At 42.3% G+C, this 27,194-nt stretch overlaps 1 protein-coding gene across 10 annotated transcripts in view; it reads left to right on the forward strand.

Annotated features, from left to right (window-relative positions):
• NAV3 (neuron navigator 3) overlaps positions 1-27,194 on the forward strand; it is a 1,060,193-nt gene that overhangs the window by 514,177 nt on the left and 518,822 nt on the right. For 8 of the 10 annotated variants that reach the window (XM_075344922.1, XM_075344924.1, XM_075344923.1 and 5 more), the window contains exon 1: positions 18,106-18,348. The exons of 1 other annotated variant lie outside the window; for it this stretch is intronic. In XM_075344922.1, the coding sequence (XP_075201037.1) occupies positions 18,106-18,348 (243 nt within the window). Of the gene's footprint in view, positions 1-18,105; positions 18,349-27,194 lie in introns of those variants that run through there. One more of the 10 variants, XM_075344929.1, reaches the window with a different exon arrangement.

Raw genomic sequence — 27,194 nt, forward strand, 5'->3', positions numbered from 1 at the left:
AAGAATGCTATTTCTTTTTTTTTTTAAATTGTGAAAAGTTTATTCAGAGGGTCATTTATTATTCAACCCCTCAAACCACCAGAATTCCGTTTGGTTCCCCTAAAGTATTAAGAAGTATTTCAGGCACAAAGAACAATGAGCTTCACATGTTTGGATTAATTATCTCTTTTTCCTGCCTTTTCTGACTAATTAAGACCCTCCCCAAACTTGTGAACAGCACTCATACTTGGTCAACATGGGAAAGACAAAGGAGCATTCCAAGGCCATCAGAGACAAGATCGTGGAGGGTCACAAGGCTGGCAAGGGGTACAAAACCCTTTCCAAGGAGTTGGGCCTACCTGTCTCCACTGTTGGGAGCATCATCCGGAAGTGGAAGGCTTATGGAACTACTGTTAGCCTTCCACGGCCTGGACAGCCTTTGAAAGTTTCCACCTGTGCCGAGGCCAGGCTTGTCCGAAGAGTCAAGGCTAACCCAAGGACAACAAGGAAGGAGCTCCGGGAAGATCTCATGGCAGTGGGGACATTGGTTTCAGTGAATACCATAAGTAACGTACTCCACCGCAATGGTCTCCGTTCCAGACGAGCATGTAAGGTACCTTTACTTTCAAAGCGTCATGTCACAGTTCGTTTACAGTTTGCTCATGATCACTTGGAGGACTCTGAGACAGACTGGTTCAAGGTTCTCTGGTCTGATGAGACCAAGATCGAGATCTTTGGTGCCAACCACACACGTGACGTTTGGAGACTGGATGGCACTGCATACGACCCCAAGAATACCATCCCTACAGTCAAGCATGGTGGTGGCAGAATCATGCTGTGGGGCTGTTTCTCAGCCAAGGGGCCTGGCCATCTGGTCCGCATCCATGGGAAGATGGATAGCACGGCCTCTCTGGAGATTTTGGCCAAGAACCTCCGCTCCTCCATCAAGGATCTTAAGATGGGTCGTCATTTCATCTTCCAACAAGACAACGACCCAAAGCACACAGGCAAGAAAACCAAGGCCTGGTTCAAGAGGGAAAAAATCAAGGTGTTGCAGTGGCCTAGTCAGTCTCCTGACCTTAACCCAATTGAAAACTTGTGGAAGGAGCTCAAGATTAAAGTCCACATGAGACACCCAAAGAACCTAGATAACTTGGAGAAGATCTGCATGGAGGAGTGGGCCAAGATAACTCCAGAGACCTGTGCCGGCCTGATCAGGTCTTATAAAAGACGATTATTAGTTGTAATTGCAAACAAGGGTTACTCCACAAAATATTAAACCTAGGGGTTGAATAATAATTCACCCACACTTTTATGTTGAAAATTTATTAAAATTTAACTGAGCAACATAACTTGTTGGTTTGTAAGATTTATGCATCTGTTAATAAATCCTGCTCTTGTTTGAAGTTTGCAGGCTCTAACTTATTTGCATCTTATCAAACCTGCTAAATCTGCAGGGGGTTGAATGCTACTTGTAGGCACTGTATATATATATATATATATATATATATATATATATATATATATATATATATATATATATAAAAAGCTGAATATGTGTGTATGTATGTGTGTGTATGTCCGGAATTGGCTTCTGAACCGTCACAGCTACAGCCACAAAATTTTGCACACTCACACTTCTGGACCCCGAGAGCGTCATAGGCTATGTTTTGAGGGGAAATTTTCAACCCGCGCTTTACAGTTATTCGCCAAAAAAACCTGCCTCCATTAAAGCGAATGGAGCTGGGAGCCACAGTGCAGCCAGAACTTCAGAAGAATGCACAGCCACGCCCTTAAATGGAATGTTGGCGTGTCACAATGCAGCTAAGGAAAGAGACAGACACAGACAGGGAAAGAGGCAGACACAGACAGGGTAAGAAACAGACATAGACAAAGTAAGAGACAGACACAAAGAGACAGACACAGACAAAGATACAGACTGAAAGGGAAAGAGACAGACAGGGAAACAGAGGGAAAGTGAGAGACAGGTTAAGAGACAGACACAGACAGGTAAAGAGACAGACACAGACAAAGAGACAGAGACAGACATAGGGAAACAGACAGACAGGGAAAGAGAGGGAAAGAGACAGACAGGGTAAGAGACAGACAAAGACAGGTAAAGAGACAGACAAAGAGACAGACACAGGGAAAGAGACATAGGGAAACAGACAGACAGGGAAAGAGAGGGAAAGAGACAGACAGGGTAAGAGACAGACAAAGACAGGTAAAGAGACAGACAAAGAGACAGACACAGGGAAAGAGACAGAGGGAAAGAGACAGACAGGGAAAGAGAGGGAAAGAGACAGACAGGGAAAGTGACAGAGATAGATAGACAGACAGTGAAAGAGATAGACAGACAGGGAAAGAGATTGAAACAGTCAGAGACAGACAGGGAAAGAGACAGACAGACAAAGAGATAGAGAGACAGAGAGATATATACAGAGGGGGAGACAGACATTATAATTACATTTATATCTGTTTTGTGGTTTTTGTGTGCAGAATACATTTTTGTTAATACATTCTATTTTGTTAACAACAGTTATTAACCCGGGCGAAGCCGGGTAGTACAGCTAATATATATATATATATATATATATATATATATATATATATATATATACATTTAAATGTATTTCTTTTCAAATCCACCATGGTGCATTGCATGTTTTACTGTTCCCTAAAGCATAATTCTGCAATACCGTGCAGTACAATAGTGCATGGAGTTGCTTAGTACGCATTCAATCTCATTTCATATAACTCTAATACATAACCAAGGCATACAGTATAGTGCCAAATGTGATTAGAACCTAGAAGGATGAAACAGGGAAACCTTTCCCATCAGTACCTTCTGGAAAAGCGTCCATACTTTGATTCTTGGCACATAATATATGCCTCCATATGGATGAGAGCAGATATATTTCCATGGACTCATCCAACATCCATTGACCAGGCAAAGCTGCAGATTATAAAAGGAGAATATTTGTTCTGTATTTTTTACATTAAATTGCACATCATATACTGTACGTACCATGCACTATGCTGATGGAATAAAGCAGCGCCTACTACTCTTATATGAATAGTGAGCTGGACAGAATGAACTGCCACCTTGACCGAGTCTTAACACCTACAGTGCATGCGTCGCGCTGCTCCACATTACCATGGAGTGTTTTATTACGTAGCTGTATGGGTTCCTGGCAGGTTGAACTTGAGACAGTCATTTTATATGGCTCACACGCACACATTGTCATTGTTGTAATTAGCTTATAGCTGCCAAGACTACGGAGGCCACTGAAGAGACAGTGCCAGTTTAGGGGTATTCATATGAAAGCGATTATCAGTAAGTGCATGGCAGTATACACAGGGAGTACATAGCATACCTAATACATAATGGCTGGCAGCCACTGGCTATAGCCCATAACTGAAGCACAGTGCTAATGTCTGCATGTGTCATTCCCTTCTACTGTTGGAGCTATGTTAAGCACTAAATAAGCTAAAAAAAAATGTAACAGCAAATAGCCCAAGATTAGTTTTACAAAGACACTCATAACGACAGAGATGGCTCTTCAGACATTATACCAAGGTTTAATTAGTTAACTCAACATATATATTATTTTATATGGCCTCCAGCATCTGACAGCCCCTTCCACAGCAGCCATAATAAAGAAATGTTGTATCACATTCAGATAAATTGTTGAACCTGTACTGTAATATATTGACAGACTGAGAACACCATAGTTAATGGTTTTCCGTTCTTTGTAATAGAGTTTGGTATTGAATAATAATAAGTTCCAAAATTAGATGTGTTAAAAAAATGTTCCTGGGCTGAGATAATCTACACGTTTTTAAACAAATAGGGAAATGTTTTACCTCACAGAAAGAATAAGCTGTGATCTCAAGCTGTAATATTTTTATACTCTTTTGCTTCCTCCCCTGCCCAGGAGCTGTTTTATGATTAGACCACACATATATCAGATTATCTCAGCACAGGAACATTTTTTGTAACACATTCAATTGTGGAATTTTCTATAATTCCTATCTCTTAAATTATAATGTACTTTGTTCATGGGACAACCTAAGGAGGGTAATGATTTCCTGATTCAGACAATGCCTTTTAATAAAAAGGGTTAGACAATTAGAGATCAGAAAGGTGATTCGCTGGACTCCGATCAATCGACCACGTCATTAATCTGTTACCACTCTTCTTTTGATTAGCCATGCTGGTGCAACGTCATGAGTAATAATGATGTTACTGTGTTTTTACAAAAATAAGACCTACCCAAAAAATAACCCCTAGCAGGGATTTTCAGCATTTTCGTAGCAAGGCTTAAATATAAGCCCTAACCCTAAGGCGGGCTTTGCACGTTGCAACATCGGTAACAATGTGTTACCGATGCTGCAGCGATAGTCCCGCCCCCGTCGCACGTTCGATATATAGTGAAAGCTGCCGTAGCGATTATTATCGCTACGGCAGCTTTACACGCACATACCTGCCGTGCGACGTCCCTCTGGCCGGCGACCCGCCTCCTTCCTTAGGGGGCGGGTCGTGCGGCATCACAGTGACGTCACACGGCAGGCGGCCAATTGAAGTGGAGGGGCGGAGATGAGCAGGATGTAAACATCCCGCCCACCTCCGTCCTTCTCATTGCAGCCGGGAGGCAGGTAAGGTGAAGTTCCTCGCTCCTGCGGCTTCACACACAGCGATGTGTGCGGCCGCAGGAACGAGGAACTACATCGTACCTGTCGCTCCCCCGGCATTATGGAAATGTCGGAGGCTGCAGCGATCATACGATGACGACGATTTTGCGCTCGTTCATCGTATCATCTAGGATTTACACACTACGACATCGCAAGTGACGCCGGATGTGCGTCACTTTCGATTTGACCCCACCGACATCGCACCTGCGATGTCGTAGTGTGCAAAGCCCGCCTTAGATAAGCCCTAGTTGTGGTTCAATAATGAAGTGTCCATGCAGATAAAAAAGTTAAAGATACCGCAGGACACTTCATTATAGATAGCGGACACCCCGCAATCATTCTCCCCAGACGCCGAGCTAGAGGTCCTACAGCGGATCGCAACCCCATACACATCAGATCTCACACCCACACATATCAGATCACACACACAATCACCCATCAGATCGCACCCACACACATCAGATCTCACAACCGCAAACATCACATCACACAGTCAGCCATCAGATCGCACTCACACACTCACCACATCCAGCGATACCGATTTCTTTTGGCTGGAAGGATCCTTATACACAGTGAGGTGGAACGCAAGGACCTGCAGCTGCAGATGGAATACTTAGCTCCTTGTGATACGTAACTTCCTCCCATCTTTCCCTGCAGCCAGAGGCATTCTGTACCGCCGAATGTGGTGAGTGACTAGTGAGTGTGTGCAATCTGATCGGTGATTGTGTGTGTGTAATCTGATATATGTGAGTCTGTTGGCCAGAAGCAGGGGAGGATGGCGTGCAGCATACCTGCTGAGAGGGCCCGCCAGAGATCACAGGGAAGACCTGGGATCACGCAGACGTCCACGGTCTGGTAAGTATGAGGTTCCTGGGAAGGGGAGGGGTCTGATTTTTGGGGGTTAAACTTACCCCCAACCATGTTTCTCCAAGAAGAAAGCCTACTCCAAAAATAAGCCCTATTCTTTTTGGGGGGCAAAAAAAAAGTATAAGACCATGTCTTATTTTTGGAAAAAACGTGGTACACCAGTAAAACAAGAGCTGGGAATGTTGGGAGGTAAGGAGATTTGCAGGCCTTATATCCAGCAGTCACATTTTGACCTGGCCGATGGAGCAGAGTCCTGCAAATCAATTATCCCATTTCTAATCACAATACTTATTACATGACATTGAAATTCTAGGGCTTTGAGCTTTATATTGTAATGCCCGGGTAGTAATGAGATGATCATACTGCAGGCCAGCCAATGCAGTATGTCAAACACACTTTGCGCTAGCCATCATGTCACTGTAAGGGCCGGGGTAATTTTCATCCGCGTTCAAGTCCTGGAAGGGGGACACTTTGGCAAAGCCCTTCCCCGGTGACAATAGCGGTGTGGCTAGTGGCTGGGCAGACAGGCCACAGTCAGATCAAATGCACCAAAACCAGTAAGAAAAGTAGTAACCACTACACAGATTCAAGGGAAGTCTAGGGACAAAACCAAAACCAAAAAAAAACAGAGCAGAGGGCAAACCAGCAGCAACACAAACTACTAACTTTCCTACCCAGGCAAAACTGATAATAATCAGCACCGACCAGAGGATGTGGTGGGTTTAAATATCCCTCTCCTGGGTCAGCTGATGCTGCTGAGGTAACTCGGAGTCTCCATCTTCAACCTAAAGAGGCAAGAGAGAAGGTGAGGAAGATTGATTGGGAGGAACCTCCCACCACCTTGCTGAACCAGGAGACATGGCATCCCATATCCCCTGGAAACAGCTGATGCTAGGGGACCCAGCGTCCCGGGACCCCTGCACCACATAATCGCTGGGAGCAATGCCACAACCTGAAATGAGTCTCTTTGAGTGCAAAACATGGCCAGAGTGAACATCTGCACTAGCTCCGCTCTCCAAAGGAGACATCCCACCCCCCATGGCTAGTGAGGGGCGATAGGTTACCAGATTAAGGAGTATGCCCAGTATTGTGAAGGACTGACCCCTGGAGATCTGCCATGATGCCTACCATCATGCAAACTGCCAGACCTAACATATATAAACTATAATCCTTAAGGCACACACACATATTTGATAAAATGTGACTGAACCTGTTTCTTCATCCCTCAACTCTTCCCTGACAGGTTATGCAGTGAAAGATCCACCCTGGTGATCCTTTTGTTTTTCTCGGGAGATAAGCCGCTGACACACATCTGGCAGCTGTTCTCTCATAGAGAAGAAGCACTTGGCCGAGGCGAGCATTTTCCGTTTATGAGAACTCTTGAGTGATACCTTGACTGACCACTAACTAATATATATGCCCAGCTTTAGTTTATGGCATAAGACTCATAATTTGTTTTTCCTGTTCACACAAAAAATTTTTTTTACTATAGATAATTTTATAGAAAATCTATTAGTTTATTTACTGACTTGGGGGATACCAAAACTCAGAAAAGTCATCCAAGTATAAAGAGAACATACAATCTCTTTGCAGCTATTGGCTTGCTTGGAGCAGAACCAATGTTTGATCATAATATCCATTAATATGTAACAAAGATGTATAATATTTTGAATGTATGAAATATAATAGGGTGAAATATTTTGCTTTCCATAGCATGTAAAAACATGCATATCTTTATATTCATCTTAGCTTTCTTCTTTTCACCTCTGTAAATATTGGGATCTGGTTGCAGTTAGTAATTTATCTAGCTCAAGCTCTTTCATAAGGTGTTCCAAATGGTAAGTGGAGAGTAGCTGTTACACGGAAAGTTTTACAAACTATCCCAACTGTCATGGCGATGTTGGGATCTGTTCAGATTACTGAATCAGATTCTGGCATGATATCTTCTCTGGTGTCTCTGATCAACATAGGCAGATTTGGGTGTCGACCTGCAGAGTGGTAGTTCATAGGTAGGCTAACAAGAGTTAATCTCTGCTAGTCTGCTTGTTAGTCTCCTTTGATCACATGTTGGGGGGAGCCAATTATATCTGCTCCCCTCTTATCCTTCCTTCTGTGCCAGCTATCGTTTATCTTAGCTGGTCTAGTGATGTGTTGTGATCCAGACTATCTGGTGGTTGTTATACTTCTTGCTGAATGTGGTTGTGTAGGTAATCCTTGTTGCCTTTTGTTGCTACATTCCTGTTCTTGATTTTCTCCTGAGTCTCTCATTGTCTGTGTGTCTGCAGTGTGTCAGAATATTGGTTTTCTCTTGTCTGTCTTTATCTGTGTTTCCTTGTCACTTCTGCCCCTTCCTTCCCTGGTGGGAGAGGGAATCTGATGAAATATGGTCAAGAGCATAGCCAGGCATGGGACTCATGCACTTTCACCATCAGGAGTAAACCTGAGGTTAGGGATAGCCTAGGGTACCGTAGCATGAAGGACAGCATAGAATCCCCTGTCCCTCATTATCCTACAATTACATTGTGACAGCAGCTTGTAAATTTGCAAATGAGATTCTTCATTGAGTAATTTATACACCATGTACTATCCCCAACTTTCTGAGAATTGTAATACTTGACAAGTTTCATAGTACATTGGCAAGGGTGGGAACAGCTTTTTAATTTGAAGCTCATAAGCTCCAATGTACAGATCTCTGATGAACAGGCTCCCAACTCTCACAGGGCTTTAATAGCAGTGGTTATTCTCATATTGGAGAAGGGCTTTTTTGGCTCAGCTATGCTACACAACCAGGTAAGACTGCTATCACTGCACCCCCATGTAGTTACACCCCTGGGTGAAGAATTACCTGGAGCTACTGTATGGTGCAGACAGTTTAGAGTGGCATTTTTATTTTATGACTTCCAGAGTCTATCCCTCTAGATACGTATATTTTCATCATTATATTACTATTCTATAAATTTTTAAAAGGCGCTTGTGAAATATCACATCTGGTAATGTTTGGCATATGAGCAATATTTTTAATAGATATACATATAAGATACATATTTTAAGTGCCTTCTTACTATTTTGACTTCTGTATTTAGGACGCATTTGTGTTTTATTTCTTCCCACCATTTTTAAGGCATTGACTGTATATCATCATGTTATTTGCGTGTATGCACACATTGACATCAAAGTGTTTTGTATGTCAGATTTTCTTCCTTGTGCTCCTTATGTTGCCAGCCTAGGCCAAAAACCTGCTCTTCATGATAACACCAGATGTTACTCTTTCCTTGAGCCAATGGAAACCGTATGGAATAGTTTGCTTTTTTTCAGTGCAGTAGAAAATGCCAGTTTAGCCGAGACATTAAAAATCCTCTTAACTGACCCAAATACAGGTTTCTGCCAGAGGTCTCAGAAGCAATGGTTTCCATTGTAAGATGAAAGCATTCATTTGCCACTGAGCCCTTGCCAGAGAGTTTATGAAACCTGTTAACATGTTTCCCTCCATGTAGGCTGTCCTTTTAACACTCAGCAAGTGCTGCCCACAGGTTCTGGTGATGAAAAAAATCATTACTTCTCATATAGGCTCCATGAATAAGCCGGCACAGTCTGATGGAGCAGATCGGTAGCAATCGGAAAATTGAGATGTATTTTACATGAACATTTTACTTTTGGATTCTTAAAGGTATAGTGCCTTACTCTAAAAACTGCATTTAAGCTATTAAACATACTAATATAGATTAGATAATTCCGTAACGCCAGGCCAAATGAGTCTGACGATTCTCTACATTATTAATGGTCTGTTTACATAGATCCCGTGTACACAGAACGATCCTTATTAGCGATCACGTCAAGATCTCGTCAGCACGTCCAGGTCACACTGGACATGCTGCAGAGAACAATGATTTGTAAGTTTGCCAAAAATCTATCAACTATATGAACTTGTGTTTTGCTCGTTTGTGGGTTGATTGACGACATGTTTAGACAATTCATTAATCAGGAGTGAGCATTCCTAGGGACACTCATCCCAAACGTGAGCCAATGTCCATGGGTCCTAATAGTTACATTATCAAAATCATTTCTGTGCTAGATTAATATTGTCCTTTTTTTTACAGCATACTGATATGAAATGAGTTTTGTAAAGCAGATGTTCTATTTTCCCTTAGAGAATACTTCATAATAAGAAACTGGTTATGTTTGCATCTGGAGTTGTCCAATATATACAGTGTATAGAAGTTTTATAAATCAGGCCTGCAAATAATTTCCAGCCCCCCATCTTCCCATCACACCCATACCATAATTATTTCACTCATACAAAGGCCTCATTCAGACATCAGCTTATCACAAACTGCTGTTTTTCACGGATAGAATTCCTAGCCAATATAGTTTATGGCGCTATTCACATGTCCATGTAGTTTTGTCCTGAGTCCTCTTTGCCAAAACACCGAGGCATGGGTGAATTCAATCCAACTCACAGTCATACCTACCATGCGAGTAAATGGGTTCGTAAAAATCAGACTGCACGCAGATGCGATCTGTGGCTACCTCTTAAGGCCCCGTTACACGCTACGATTTATCTGACGATCTCATTAGCGATGTGACACTCCTAGATCGTAGTTACAATTTGCCGAGATCGCACATAGGTCACTTATTAGCGGTCACACGTAACGATCTCACAAGCGACGCAAAATCGTTCAGTGATATATTGTTTGCCCAAAGCGGTTGTGTAGATGTTGTTCGTCGTTTGCAGGGTGTCAAACATACCAATATGTCTGCTGCATTCCAAACGATGAACAATATTTTGAAAGTGAACGATGTGTCAACGATCAACGATTTTCAACCTATTTGCGATTGTTCGGACTCGCACGTAGGTGTCACACGCAACGACGTCGCTAACGATGATGGAAGTGCGTCACGGAATCCGTGACCCCAACGACATATCGTCAGATAAATCGTAGCGTTTAACACTGCCTTTATGCAAAAAAATAACATTGATGAAAAATTGGGCAAATATTTGTGTATAAGAAAATCGTTGACGTCTGAAATGCAAGCAAAGTAAGGAGAAAGTAAATGCAAGTAGTAGAAAGATGGGAATCACCTTAAAAATGCCCACCTGACACTTGTTTCTCCAAAGGGCTTTGTCAGGAGCATTCCGTAAACTAGTTTCCAGTGTTTATTTATTGGACACATATCCACTATAATCCTTCATGCCATGTGTTCTCCAAATTTGTAACTTAATTACGTATTATATCTGTATACTAGCTGTACTACCTGGCTTCGCCTGGGTTAATAACTGCTGTTAACAAAATAGAATGTATTAACAAAAATGTATTCTACACACAAAAAACACAAAACAAATAGATATAAATTTAATTATAATGTCTGTCTCCCCCTCTGTATATATCTCTCTGTTTCTCTATCTCTTTTTCTGTCTGTCTCTTTCCCTGTCTGTCTCTGACTGTCTCTGTCTCTTTCTCCGTCTGCGTCAATCTCTTTCCCTGTCTATCTATCTCTGTCACTTTCCCTGTCTGTCTCTTTCCCTGTCTGTCTCTTTCCCTCTCTTTCCCTCTCTTTCCCTGTCTGTCTCTTTCCCTCTTTCCCTCTGTCTCTTTCCCTGTGTCTGTCTCTTTGTCTGTCTCTTTACCTGTCTTTGTCTGTCTCTTACCCTGTCTGTCTCTTTCCCTCTCTTTCCCTGTCTGTTTGTTTCCCTGTGTCTGTCTCTGTCTCTTTGTCTGTGTCTGTCTCTTTACCTGTCTGTGTCGGTCTCTTTCCCTGTCTCTATCTTTCCCTTTCTGTTTCCCTGTCAGTCTGTCTCTTTGTCTGTGTCTGTCTCTTTGTGTCTGTCTCTTACCCTGTCTATGTCTGTTTCTTACCCTGTCTGTGTCTGCCTCTTTCCCTGTCTGTGTCTGTCTCTTTTCCTGGTTGCATTGTGACACGCCAACATTCCATATAAGGGCGTGGCTGCGCATTCTTCTGAAGTTCTGGCTGCACTGTGGCTCCCAGCTCCATTCGCTTTAATGGAGGCAGGTTTTTGGTGAATAACTGTAAAGCGCGGGGTTAAAATTTCCCCTCAAAACATAGCCTATGACGCTCTCGGGGTCCAGAAGTGTGAGTGTGCAAAATTTTGTGGCTGTAGCTGCGACGGTGCAGATGCCAAACCCGGACATACATACACATACACACGCACACACACACGCACACACACACACATTCAGCTTTATATATTAGATATAATATACAGTATTCATCCTTGGGTCTGCTACACTTTTAGGGTTACCCAGCCCTTGTTTTGTTTGTCCATGTTTGTATGTTTTTTAATGTTGCTTTATCATGTAGGAGATCAGTCATATATTTCTCTTTATTACTTGTGTCCTGGCTATTTTATATAATCGAGACATTATAGAATGTCAGCAAGCCAGGTCAATGGCACATGTGCTTTGTCTTCTTCACTTGCTTGGAACAATTAGAAAACTGGAGCCACTGGTTTCGTAATCCCCCCTTTGACTTAATCTGAATTTTACAGTATATATACAGTTACTACTTTCTTGGATCCAACGTATCCTATTTTATTACTAGTGAGAGTGTTTCTTGAGTCTTGTGTGGCAGCTAGCAGTAATCTAGACCATTAATTAATACTTATCTCCTCCCCTAGTCCTAATTGACTGCATAATACGAACATTTGAAACTGAAGATAAAAAGCGTTTTACTAACAAAAGAAAAAAAAAATCTCATTCTACTGCCCCCAAGACAAGTAATTTATAATAAATGCATATGTAAAGGAATCCAGATCTCCTGTGTCAGGATGATTAAGGAATCCAATTACTCAGTTAAACTGATTATTAACTATTTTCTTCTTTTCTTTGACTATAGGGGTTTTAACTGTATGTAAGGAGTAAAGCTGAAATGGACTTGGCTGAAACCCAGAGGTTATTAAGACTGTAATTCAGTGGATTTAGGTTATATACAAAAAGAAAGTCCAAGCAGCAACATTCCCTGCCCTGGGACCTCCAGAGGCTGATCACTTACTGAACGGGAATGGACGTCTCTGTTTATTTGGGCGTATTGCAGCAGACCTGTGATAGTAGTACAGTGTTTGTGTGTTTGTTTGTGCAGATGTGTCAGCATAATTTCTAGGTGTCTACACTTCCACTCCTACGAGCTAACTGGTCCTATTGAGAAAATCACTTAATTATATATATATATATATATATATATATATATATATATATATATATTTATTATCTCTCTCTCTGTATATATATATATGTATATATATATATATTTATATATATATATAAAAAAAATGAATCATTAACCAAATTCCAACTGGGTGGTTTTCCTTCCTGCTTAGAAACCTTGCCATCACCTGCCAGCGAAGATGTGGGCTCAGCTCCTGAGCCAGCATCAAAGATTAGGAGTAAACACATACCATTATGTCCTATGTTGGTAATGGTAGTGTGTGGTCACTAGAAGACCCACTAATGAGTACAATTAAGAGAGCATGGCATTCAGCAAAGTTTTTTTATGAAACAAATCCTTGCCTGACTAATTGAAGTACTGAAGTGCAATACTGGATCATTTAGTTAATAAGTTCTAATGCTTATTCAGATGTTTGTGTGTACTGTATATTACAATTTTGTATGAATAAACCCTTTAACATGATCTTTCATGCAGAGAGAAAAGGGGTATTGGAGACCCAGAACCAAATAAAGATGTTGTCCACTAGTTGACATCCTAAGCTTAATTGATTCTGGACCTCAATTTAAATAGGAACAAGCATACTGATAACTCTGAGTTCCAGCGATTTCCGTGCTGCTGTTCCCAGAGAGTGAGATAACTTGTTGTATGACGCTCTGGCTGTTTGTCACCTGCAGCCTTATCTATATCGGCAAAGTAGAAATCCACTCAGATGGAATTTTAATGAGCTGCAACCAATAGGCGGCTGCTCATTGGCTGCAATTAAACGGAATTGATTAGAATTGGGGACCAGAATGGATTGTTAGGTTTTTTGCAGGAGTGGACAAACAAACCTTTTAACTATTACCCAAGATATGTGTTCAGAACTGTCCTTAGAATATGTTCACCTTTGCAATGCCATCTATAAATGTCTCCTCTTATATGAATCATAAATAGAGATGAGCGGATCCGTTGAAGTTCGGATTCACCAGATTTAGCCCGACTTTAGATAACCTTCAGTTCGGAACAAGGACTTGATCTGAACTTAATCCTGGAGCCTAAACCCCATTGGAAGTCACTGATTGGGCTCTCCTCCCACATACATACAGCCAGCCATAAATAAAGCTAATGAAGGGAGGGCGGATTTTATTTTTTTACCCACTACATCCAAAAGCATTTTTTTACCCCCAGTGTAAGCCATTCAGAGACTGCAAGCGGCTCACACTTGGCCGAGCATCGAATGTACCGGAGCACAGCAATGCTCAATCAAGTGGTTAGCATACAAAAGAGCACTTGAACCCCGAACTCGGATATTAATTTTTTTTAAACTCCATGTTCAGTACGAACCCCAAACTTTACAGTTCAAGTTCTCGCATATCTAATCATAGAGTGCCTATATAAACAAGTCCATATTCTACTGCCAGAAAGGAGGTTTATATTATGTGCCACACTGGGGACACTGAATGATGAGTATGGGGAGATAAGGTATGCACACCAGTGACTATGTAAGGGGAATACATGAAATAGCAGAAACTGCTGTGTGAATACTGACTTGAAAAATCCAATAGCTATATGTAAGAGTGAAAATGTGAAAAATGGAATCTGCATTACTGCCATGAATATATGAATCAAGAGAAATTTAGCTACTGGATTGATCAATGCAATAGAGCCCCAACACTACGCCAAAGTATTTCTCTACGTTGGGGTCCCTAGCTTGTGTGTGTCCTCTCATGCAGTTAAAAAACTTACCGTGTATGGGAAGCTGAGACCCAGGCTATTTATGCGTATGATATGGATTGGCAATAGGTGTGGTTGGGGAGGGTTCACAAACGAAAAAATACTAACCAATAAGGAATAACGTTTGGAACACCATTCTAAGTCTGATCTGGGTGCAAAAACCTAAAAAAACATCACTATGGGGAGATAAGGTATGCACACCAGTGACTATGTAAGGGGAATACATGAAATAGCAGAAACTGCTGTGTGAATACTGACTTGAAAAATCCAATAGCTATATGTAAGAGTGAAAATGTGAAAAATGGAATCTGCATTACTGCCATGAATATATGAATCAAGAGAAATTTAGCTACTGGATTGATCAATGCAATAGAGCCCCAACACTACGCCAAAGTATTTCTCTACGTTGGGGTCCCTAGCTTGTGTGTGTCCTCTCATGCAGTTAAAAAACTTACCATGTATGGGAAGCTGAGACCCAGGCTATTTATGCGTATGATATGGATTGGCAATAGGTGTGGTTGGGGAGGGTTCACAAACGAAAAACTACTAACAAATAAGGAATAACGTTTGGAACACCATTCTAAGTCTGAACTGGGTGCAAAAACCTAAAAAAACATCACTATGGGGAGATAAGGTATGCACACCAGTGACTATGTAAGGGGAATACATGAAATAGCAGAAACTGCTGTGTGAATACTGACTTGAAAAATCCAATAGCTATATGTAAGAGTGAAAATGTGAAAAATGGAATCTGCATTACTGCCATGAACATATGAATCAAGAGAAATTTGACCTACCACACCTATTACCAGTCCACATTATATGCATAAATAGCCTGGGTCTCAGCTTCCCATACACGGTAAGTTTTTTAACTGCATGAGAGGACACACACAAGCTAGGGACCCTAACGTAGAGAAATACTTTGGCGTAGTGTTGGGACTCTATTGCATTGATCAATCCAGTAGCTAAATTTCTCTTGATTCATATGTTCATGGCAGTAATGCAGATTCCATTTTTCACATTTTCACTCTTACATATAGCTATTGGATTTTTCAAGTCAGTATTCACACAGCAGTTTCTGCTATTTCATGTATTCCCCTTACATAGTCACTGGTGTGCATACCTTATCTCCCCATAGTGATGTTTTTTAGGTGTTTGCACCCAGTTCAGACTTAGAATGGTGTTCCAAACGTTATTCCTTATTGTTAGTAGTTTTTCGTTTGTGAACCCTCCCCAACCACACCTATTGCCAATCCATATCATACGCATAAATAGCCTGGGTCTCAGCTTCCCATACACGGTAAGTTTTTTAACTGCATGAGAGGACACACACAAGCTAGGGACCCCAACGTAGAGAAATACTTTGGCGTAGTGTTGGGGCTCTATTGCATTGATCAATCCAGTAGCTAAATTTCTCTTGATTCATATATTCATGGCAGTAATGCAGATTCCATTTTTCACATTTTCACTCTTACATATTATAGCTATTGGATTTTTCAAGTCAGTATTCACACAGCAGTTTCTGCTATTTCATGTATTCCTCTTACATAGTCACTGGTGTGCATACCTTATCTCCCCATAGTGATGTTTTTTTTGGTTTTTGCACCCAGTTCAGACTTAGAATGGTGTTCCAAACGTTATTCCTTATTTTTTACTGAATGATGAGTGTCTGTAAAGGGCTGAGGAATAGAGATGAGCGGTTCGGTCAAGGCTCCGTTCACCGGCAGCAAACGAGTCTAGCTCCACAGGCTCAGCCTTGACCCGAACCCTGGATCAAGTCACTAATTAGAAGTTTGAGTCTCCACCCACATACAGCCAACCATAAGCAGAATACTTCCAGGGGAAGGTGGGCAGGCTTTTTCAAACTTTTTTTTGTTTTGCACACTAGATCCGATCACATTGTTGTTACCTCCAGTGTGCACCATTCAAACACCTCTAGCAGCTTTCACAGGGCTGAGCACCAAGCATTCCTGAGCACAGCATTGCTCGCGTGCGTTTTGTTCACACGTACAGCATCCAATCCACAAACCCAAACCTTGATTTTAAAATTTGGTGTTTGGTTCAAAAAACGAACCTCAGGTTCGCTCATCTCTACTGAGGAATATGTTGTCACTAAATACGCAATAGTAAGATATAATAGTAAACTACTATATATTAAGCGGACTTTACACGCTACAATTTATCTAACGATGTGTCGGCGGGGTCATGTTGTAAGTGACGCACATCTGGCATCGTTAGTTACATTGTAGCATGTGAAACCTCCGTGCAATTGCAATTGAACGTTAAAACGTTGATCGCATGCACGTCGTTCAATTACTAAAAATTGAACATCAGGTTGTTCAATGTTCCCGAGGCAGCATACATCGCTGTGTGTGACACCCAGGGAACGATGAACTCAGCTTACCTGCGTCCCGCGGCTCCCACTGGCTATGAGGAAGGATGGAGGTGGGCGGGATGTTTACGTCCCGCTCATCTCCGCCCCCCTGCTTCTATTGGCGTGACGTCGCGGTGCCGTTGAACGTCCCTCCCACTCCAGGAAGTGGATGTTCGCTGCCCACATCGAGGTCGTATGGTATGTAAGTACGTGTAATGGGAAATAATCGTTTGTGTGACACGGTCAACAAATTGAACGTGCCACACATACGATGGGGGCGGGTCACATCGCATACGATATCGTATGCGAAATTGTAAGGTGTAAAGCCTGCTTTAGGGGTCTAAACTCTGTGTGCCCATTCAATCAAGGCTATTTGTGCCCCCATTGTAGGTGACTATTGAGTTAACCTGTGTAGACCTACAATTTGCACTCTCTTATAGTAGATCTTCATCATGCATTTCTGTTTAGCTCCATTTCTTTGTTCCTTTATAGTTACTAGGCATATGTGATCATATACTTTTTGTAGTAACCATCAGTTATTATTTCTCAGTGTCACTTTTTGTGATTGGCATTGACCACAGTGCTTTCACGCTTAGCAGTGGATGGTATCATCACTGATCACACAATGGTTCGTGGTGTTCATGAATCTTATTTTTACGGTGAGGTTGTTTGCAGGAAAACTAAAATTTGTTATGAAAATGGAAGGAAACAACATGAATTAACAAACAGTTTTGCTGAGTGTGTTTCCGGGCGGACGAGCGTGTTGAACAGCTGCTTGTTTTGGCCACTTGCAATGTCCTGCCTTCTTATTTAAAGTGGAAGCTGAATTGTGTTTTTGTCAGAAAGAATGCAGGCTGCCCGGGTGCAGTCAGGAAGAGCTGAACTCTCAGCGCTGCTCTGACAGATGCAGTAAGAAACCTCTTTTCCCTCTTTCGTTCTGGGAAAGCCCATACTTGAAATGCCTCTAAAGAGGTGGAGAATAAAACGATATCCCAGACACAGATCTGTGAATGTTACCTTCAAACGTCTCACGCCCCAAAGGAGTGTTTAATCTGATTCTGTAAGTGACTGGCTGGCGGATTCTGTGAGAGTAAGCTAAAAACCGTTCAAGATGAGGAAAGTCCTAGACATATTAAGAAGGCGTGTAGATTTCTAATTCGTAGGAAAACACATGGCTGAGACTTTGATTTGCCGTACTGTAGCATCGGAGATGTACTGATTGCAGACCATGCTAAAGGAAAGCTCTACCAACCTTCTTTTATTTAGTCTGTAGAGCTAAGATATTTGTAGAAAGTATGTCTGTGCTTGACGTTTCCTCCAAGTTAAGACAGCCAGCTGTAGGCTCAAAGCCAATACATACGGCTCTACCTATACCACATCTTGGCAAGAAGATGTCACAGCAGTATCCATCAAGGTCCCTGGAGCTGCTGAAGGCTGAGAAGTCATTGAATTCTTGTCAGCTCAGGTTAAAGCCATCTTGTGATTTTGATGAGAAGAAAACTTTTCAAGGCACTGTCAGAGAAGCTGAAGATAGAAAGGTGAGTCAACTCTTACGTAAATCTTATCCTCTTACTCTGGTCCAAGGGGAATATTGATTTGCTGCTTCAATCTCAGCACTTCTCATTCATACATTCGGCTGTCCTCGTGAAGGATGTTTTCATTCTGCTTTATAGCCTTCTTTATTGGGAGGAACCTATAGCTCATTGTGATTGCTAGCTATGCATATGCTTTCTCTGCTGTTTTTTTGGGGGGGTTATTGATTGCAGTGGGGTGTCCTGCATTATTGCTTTCAGCATTTATTGCAAGGCATCATATGAATTTACAATACAATGACTGTACAGAATTGTAAATCGCATTACAGTGAATCAATAAGCACTGCTGAAAATTAGTAGTATAAATGTGATTTATTAGTTAGAATAAAATATGGGTTCTGGACAAGATACTAAAACGTGGCCATTTTTACATCATAGCCCATATTTAACCCAACTGCACACACGCAACAAATTCAAAGATTCACTGTAAATGACTTTAGAAATAAAGATTGTCTGGGCTTTGATGACCCAGATTGTCTGAAGATTGAAGATATTGATGACCTAACCTTAGAATAGGTCATCAATATCAGATTAATGTAGGGGTGAAACCCACCTACCACACCAAGTGTTACCAGGTTTCCCAGCTGCTAGAATTCCACATAGTACGTGGCCAGAACACCCCATTTTCCTATCTTCTAGGTTACTGCAGCTCTCCTATTGAGGTACATGGTAGCTGAGCTGCAGTACCCCAGAATGGCCACCCCACTATGTACAGAATGGTGGTGTTCTGGCTGCGTATTCTATGTACTTCCTGCAGCCTAGTGACAACTGATCAATGAGGGCATCAGGTTTTGGACCCCAAACAATATGACTTTGAGTCATTGATGTTACTCCTGATCAACCCTTGAATAATAAATTAAAAGCATTTTGGTCCCCTGCTTCTGTGTAAAAGGACCATGTTGCTTTTCACACACTGATCGGGGTCAAGATTAATTTCAGGGGTCAAGGTTTGGTTATTTGCATTATATGCAACAATTTTTGCTAATAAACCAATGCATCACTTCATCTTTTACTTACAATTGTAATGACTATGGTTATTTATGAAAATACCATTTGGGATTATTTTCACTACCACTGACGCCCCTCTGTACTGGTATGAGTGCAAACTATATCTACAACAATTAGATAAATAGTGATAAATAGTGACAGTCCTTTAGCTCGATATCTGATCATCCAGAAAATTAATTGTATTTGATTCCGTTACTGAGCCGCATGTGTAATGTACAGTGTAGGTCCAATTATATAGATAAATTCTTATAGTGTAGAAGTGTGTGCAATGATCATTGTTCTGCACCACCTTGATTATCGACTTTGCCCTGAACAGCAGCTATAGTTCATCCTGTCTTAAGGGTACTTTGCGTGTTGCGACATCGCAAGCCGATGCTGCGATGCCGAGCGCGATAGTCCCCGCCCCCTGTCGCAGCTGCGATATCATTGTGATAGCTGCCGTAGCGAATATTATCGCTACGGCAGCTTCACATGCACTCACCTGTCGTGCGACGTCGCTCTGGCCGGCGAACCGCCTCCTTATTAAGGGGGCGGGTCATGCGGCGTCACTGCGACGTCACACGGCAGGCGGCCAATAGGAGCGGAGGGGCGGAGATGAGTGAGATGTAAACATCCCGCCCACCTCCTTCCTTCCGCATTGCAGCTGGGACGCAGGTAAGGTGGTGTTCCTCGCTCCTGCGACTTCACACACAGCGATGTGTGCTGCCGCATGAGCGAGGAACAACATCGGACCATCGGTTCAGCGTAATTATGGAATTCGCCGACGCTACACCGATGATACGATTACGACGATTTTGCGCTCGTTAATCGTATCATCTAGGATTTACACACTACGATGTTGAGAGCGATGCAGGAAGTGCGTCACTTTCGACATGACCCCACCGACATCGCACCTGCGATGTCGTAGTGTGCAAAGTACCCCTTATCGCTATCTCCAATTGTAAAGCCAGCACTACACAACCACATTGCCTTTTGCATCAGTCTCTCCGGCACGTAGACTAATACCTCGGAGACGACATGAAACAAGGCTGGTCCCTGCTACTCTTTAGGAGCAAAATTGCAATACAAGGGATTTTTGCAAATCATTTAAAGTTTGAAAATGTGTACAATCATTGTTTTTCTGTATAACTGAAGGTATGCTTTAGGACTAAAGCCAGGTAATTTATATTAACATGTCCAATAATCATCTGTTAAGGCCCCGTTACACGCGTCGATTTATCGTGCGATCGCATGTGCGATCGCACCCGCCCCCATCGTTTGTGCGTCACTGGCAATTTGTAGCCCGTGTTGCACAAAGTCGTTCACCCCTGTCACACATACTTACCTCCCAAATGACCTCGCTGTGGGCGGCGAACATCCTCTTCCTCAAGGGGGAGGGACGTTCGGCGTCACAGCAACGTCACACAGCAGCCGCCCAATAGAAGCAGAGGGGCGGAGATGAGCGGGACGTAACATCCCGCCCACCTCCTTCCTTCCTCATTGCCGGCGGGACGCAGGTAAGCTGTGTTCGTCGTTCCCGAGGTGTTACACGGAGCGATGTGTGCTGCCTCAGGAACGACGAACAACCTGCATCCAGGAATGTGACCGATATTTTGAAAATGAACAACGTGTCAACGAGCAATCATAAGGTGAGTATTTTATTTTTGCTCGTTAACAGTCGCTCGTAGCTGTCACACGCTACGATATGTCAAACAATGCCAGATGTGCGTCACGGAATCCGTGACCCTGACGACATATTGTCCGGTATATCGTAGTGTGTAACGGGGCCTTTAGAATGGATCCCAGCAACAATCTTTTTGCAAAGAAATTTGTGCAGACACCAACTTTTTTGTCTGTTTTTAAAAAATTTATTTCAGATGGATCTGTTTTGTTTTTTTAACATTGAAGCCTATGGACAATGGAACCGTTAAATAGCCATCTATTTTCTTCAATTTGAAAATTATCCAGTAAGCAAAAAAATGGATCCTTTACTGAAGTGTTCCAGCCAATTCTGCATATAGTCATTATTTTATAATAATTTCAGGGTCATATACATTGAAGATCAAAATTAAAGATCAATGTATGATTACTTTGCTTTGACAAAAAATGTTATCTACATTGATCAACATTGGATGGTTTTTTGTAAGGGGTACACCTTGCCACTAGAACAGTGCTTTACAAAAGATCCAAAGTTTATCAACCTAAAACCTTTATTTTGCCCACAATGTGATGATCAGAATTAGAGAACAGCAATGACTGTAGCCTTGGGAAAGATTATAACTAAATTTTCTGAAGGTAACAACAGTCCCCAATCTGTACGAAGTGTATAGGCCTTTGCTTTGAATGACTTCAGCACATCTGTGGCCACAGGACATCACTAGTCTATAGTCTATCACACTGCTCTGGTGTGATTTTGGTCCATTCTTCTTCCAGTCTCTTCCACAGTCCTTTGACTGTTGTTTCTTTCTTGGACATAACTTTGTAATTAAGTTTTTCCAGATGTTTTCTATTGGGTTTAGATCAGGACTCTGGGCTGGCCATTTCATAGTTTCAATGTTTTCTGTTTCAATGAACTGGTTTACTCATTTTGCTGTGTGACAGTGTGCATTGTTCTGTATGAAAATTGCTGGCTGATTGAGTAATGAACGCAAGTAAGGAATCACGTGTTGTTGAAGAAGGTTCTTATACACACTTACATTCACTCTACCATGTAGCTATATGAGAGGTCCAACTCCTGCTGCAGAAAACATTCCCCAAACCATGACACTTCCTCCACCACCTTTCACTGACTTCTTAACACACTTTGGGTTCAGTCTTTCCCCAGTTTGTCGATTAACATAATGTTTCCCATCAAACACAAATAAATTAAACATGCTTTCATCACTAAAATGAACTGTGGACCACTTCTCCTCTGTCCACACAACATGCTCCTCTCCAAAGGTGAGTCTAGCCTTTTGATTCTTTCTGCTAATGAGAGGTTTACTCACTGCAGAGTGGGCTTTCAGTCCAAATGCTCTTAGACGTCATGACACTGTATGATGAGACAGATCCTTACCCTGTTCAGTGCTGAATTGGTGAGCAATTGCAGCTGCAGTGTTGAAACAATTACCCATGGAGATTCTCTGCTTTATCCTGTCCTCTCTTCCATTTGCCTTTTGAGGGCGACTAGCCTTCTTGGAGAACTTGAAAGCGTTTGTGATGTTGTAGAGATGCAATATTGTCAAAATCACAGACTTGGAATGACCAACTTCTCTTGCTATGGCTGATAGGGTCACCTCTTTGGCCTTCATCTGGACAACCTGCAGCTGGAGGGTTTCAGTCACTTTGGACGTTTGCAAAGTCAGTCTAAACTGGAAAGATAGGTTGCCAGTTAAATAGGGTTTGTGAGATAATTAAGGAAATTAGCACCAGGTGCCAGATTAACACCAATAATTTGCAGGTATACCTCATGTTTTCTAATTTTGATCAATGTTCTTTTTCATTTATCTCCGATTTTTATTATGTGTCTTTGAAAAAATTCAATTTATGAAATAACCTTTAATTACTGTTAGTTTTCTCATGTTAGGCTATAATCACATAGAAATACACAATGACCACAACATTTAGGAAATTGTGTTGTGTTCTCTAATTTTGATATCAAGTGTAGTTACATAGGCTGAAAAAAAAAACACCTAGCTCCATCTAGTTCACCTTCCTCTACCAATTATACATTTTTGTCATTAAGTCTTTCACAACTGACAATGTTGTGTGTACTGAGGAAATCATCCAGCCCCTAGCTATTATAGTATCTGCCATTATTACCTCTTGTGGTAGGACATTCCACAATCTGACTACTATAACTGTAAAGAAATCATTCCTATTTAGCTGCCAGAATCTCCTTTCTTCCACTTGCAGTGAGCGCTCCCTAGTCCTTAGTTTTGTCCTTGGAAAGAATACGTCATGTGCAAGTCCTTTATATTGACGACATATGTATTTATACTTATTCGGTTGTCCACTTTAAAATGAACAGCACTTCTTTATGTGCTATTAGTAATATTGAGGTAATAGGTGTCCTTCTGTGCCTGATCGTCTTCTCTTAGCCGTAGAGGAGATTGGTTATGAAGAGATTCTCTCATTCTGAAAAGGCCAACTGACCTGTCATCTAGCAGCTGTACTGGTGGTCATTAGACATGAGCAAACCGGAGGTTTGGTGTTCGTACCAAACATAGACTTTACAAAAAAACAGAGTTCGGGTGCTTTACGTATGAACACCACTCATTCGAGCATCACTGTGTTCGGGTTTGCTCGATGCACGGCCCAGTGTTGGCTACTTGCAGTGTTTAATCAGCTCGCACTGGGGGTAACAACAGTGTGATCAGATGTAGTATGCACTAAAAAAATGGAAAATTTCTACCCTCGGAAGTGTTTATGGCTGGCTACATGTGGGCCAATCGGTGACTTCAAATGAAGTTTAGGTCAAGTCCTGGTCTATAACTGAACTTTATTAAAAGTCCAGCTGAACCCCCCGAAACTAACTTCCACGGGTCTGTTCATCTCTAGTGGTCATAGTTAACAACTTCAATTTCTTCTTCATTTTCAGTGGGCTAGATCAACCAATTATGGTACCAAAGCAAGGCCTATGATAAAGCAAAGCTATTCAGTTGAGCATAAATTACAGGAGAATACAGTTGTTTTTGGAGTCTGATGAGTAATAGCAGACCTTGTTACATAATACAATATAACTCACGGCCTGATACGTTTGGAATATAATGTTTGCTTTGTAGCTCTTTCATTACGCAGACTACATTGCTGTGTAAGATAGTTATTAGCCAGCCAGAAATGTGGTGTTAAGAGTGATTTGGCCCAATTTTCCCTATAACTCTACATAAATATCCACCCAAGATACTGGTGAATGTTTGGCCAGACATGATATGAGTCACATTATCATTTTTTTCCACACCCTCACAGAACTTGTGTGACTTGGGATTCCCTTAGCACGGCTCATTTTTCTTATTTCCCACATGTCAGTCCATGTGGCTGTTGCAAAATGTTTAGTTGTAACTTCAGTAGAAAATGCCTTTATACAAATATGATTTTAGGACATGGTTCTGAAAAATGCTATGTAATGAACAGCTAATCCCTGCATGATAACATAGTAGTTAGTGTTGCTAGGTCAAAGCATGTGATTGAGAACAGCACATCATAATGTTCTGGTCAGATTGCTACATGTCAATGTATACCCAGAAAATGCAATAATATTTAAGAACCACTGCAGTAGTTTTTTTACAGTGCTGGAGTGATGCTTTTAATCTAAGGTCCCTGCCTCTAGTATTAGGCGGAGGTCACATGCGGTTATATGCGAGTCCTCGTATGACACTCGGCTCACGCTCACAGCACAGGAGAGCCGAGTGTCATGCAAGGGTCATGTGACTATGGTCCAATCGTGCAATCATACCTCAGCTGCAGAGGGGGAGGCGGTGCTGCGGAGGGGAGGGCCAAGGCTGCAGAGGGGGGGGCAGTTCTACGGAGGAGAGGGGGGATTTATCTCCCTATCTCCTCCATTGCTGGCTATTGCGATTGTTTTCTCGGTCCGATTAGGGCTGAGAAAATAATTGCTCATGGGAGATGCCCCATAGAGTAATATTGGTCCGAGTGGAATGCATATTTTTTTATCACATTCCATTCGCACTGTTTTTCTTGCCGTGTGTCCTAGAACTTATACTTACACTTCAGCATCTTCACCTTTTACCAACACTGCTCCAGTCCTGCGGTGCCATCTTGAGCCCGTATCTTCTGACTGTCCGGAAGTCATAAGTTACGTCACAACCTCCCAGTGCATCTCCATGAGATCCATGATGAGGTTCTAATAGACTCGCATTGAAAAGTGCCTTGCTCTCTGAAAACTGGAGCAGCCATCAGGTCAAACTGCTGGAGCAATACAGGAGCAGCGCTGATAACAGATGAAGACACCAGAGAGTGAGTATAAGATTAGGATGTTACATGTGATGCGCTCACACGGTGGCTATGGATCCTCCAAGACCACTGGTCCAAGTGCACATGCGGGCACCGTGCAGTAGTCAGATGTGGCTTATAGAAAATGGATACAGGAAATGCAAAAATAACAGTTCAATGAAATCCAAGGATTAACAAACAGGTAATGGTCAAAAAGAGTTACAAATGGACGAACATAACCTGAACAGCATGGGCAGATGGTGAAGTAGCAGTAGACCACTGAAGTATTGCAAGATGACTGTAAACAGGTAACAGGATTGCTGGAGATACTGATTAGTCAAGACAGGTAACATGATTACTGGAGACCACAAGCAGACAGGTAACAGGATTACTGGAGAGTCAAGACATTTAACAGCATGAGTAGAGACCATTGGCAGACAGGTAGCAGGATGGCTGGAGACCACAAGCAGAAAGGTAAGGTAACAGAGTCACTGATGAGTCAAGACTGGTGACAAGATAATTGGAGACCGCCAGCAGGAAGATAGAAGAGTTACTGACGAGTAGAGACAGGCAACAGAATGACGGGAGACCACCAGCAGGAAGATAGAAGAGTTACTAACAAGTAGAGACAGGCAACAGGATGACGGGAGACCGCTAGCAGGAAGGTAGAAGAGTTACGGACAAGTAGAGATTGGTAATAGGATGACTGGAGACCGCTGGCAGGAAGGTAGAAGAGATACTGACAAGTAGAGACAGGTAATAACATGACTGGAGACCGCTGGCAGGAAGATAGAAGAGTTACTGACAAGTAGAGACCTGGTAACAGGATGACTGGAGACTACTGGCAGGAACGTAGAAGAGATACTGACAAGTAGAGACCGGTAACAGGATAACTGGAAACCTCTGGCAGGCAGGTAGAAGAGTTTCTGACAAGTAGAGACAGGTAATAGGATGACTGGAGACTGCTGGCAGGCAGGTAGAAGAGTTACTGACAAGTAGAGACAGTTAATAGGATGACTGGAGACCGCTTGCAGGAAGGTAGAAGAGTTACTGATTAGTAGAGACAGGTAACAGGATAACTGGAGACCGCTGGCAGGAAGGTAGAAGAATTACTGACAAGTAGAGACAGGTAACAGGATGACTGGAGACCGCTGGCAGAAAGGTAGAAGAGTTACTGACAAGTAGAGACAGATAACAGGATGACTGGAGATTACCAGCAGGAAGGTAGAAGAGATACTGACAAGTAGAGAACGGTAACAGGATGACTGGAGACCACTGGCAGGAAGGTAGAAGAGTTACTGACAAGTAGAGACCGGTAACAGGATGACTGAAGACCGCTGGTAGGAAGGTAGAAGAGTTACTGACAAGTAGAGACTGGTAACAAGATGACTGAAGACCGCTGGTAGGAAGGTAGAAGAGTTACTGACAAGTAGAGACCGGTAACAGGATGACTGGAGACCGCTGGCAGGAAGGTAGAAGAGTTACTGACAAGTAGAGTCCGGTAACATGGTGACTGGAGACCACTGGCAGAGAAGGTAGAAGAGATACTGACAAGTAGAGACCGGTAACAGGATGACTGGAGACTACTGGCAGGAAGGTAGAAGAGTTACTGACAAGTAGAGACAGGTAACAGGATGACTGGAGACTACTGGCAGGAATGTAGAAGAGTTACTGACAAGTAGAGACCGGTAACAGGATGATCACAGGGAGAAAGGTTACAGAGTTACTGATGAGTCAAGACTGGTAACAGGATGACCTGGGACCACTGGCAGGAAGGTAGATGAGTTACTGACATTAGACGCGGCGCTGACGTCATGTCATCATGCATCCAGTGAGTCCCCTTCTGAGGCCCTGAGCTCACTGATTGGCTGCCA

Source organism: Anomaloglossus baeobatrachus, chromosome 4, assembly GCF_048569485.1.
Source record: "Anomaloglossus baeobatrachus isolate aAnoBae1 chromosome 4, aAnoBae1.hap1, whole genome shotgun sequence".
In the NCBI taxonomy this organism is placed as follows: domain Eukaryota; kingdom Metazoa; phylum Chordata; class Amphibia; order Anura; family Aromobatidae; genus Anomaloglossus; species Anomaloglossus baeobatrachus.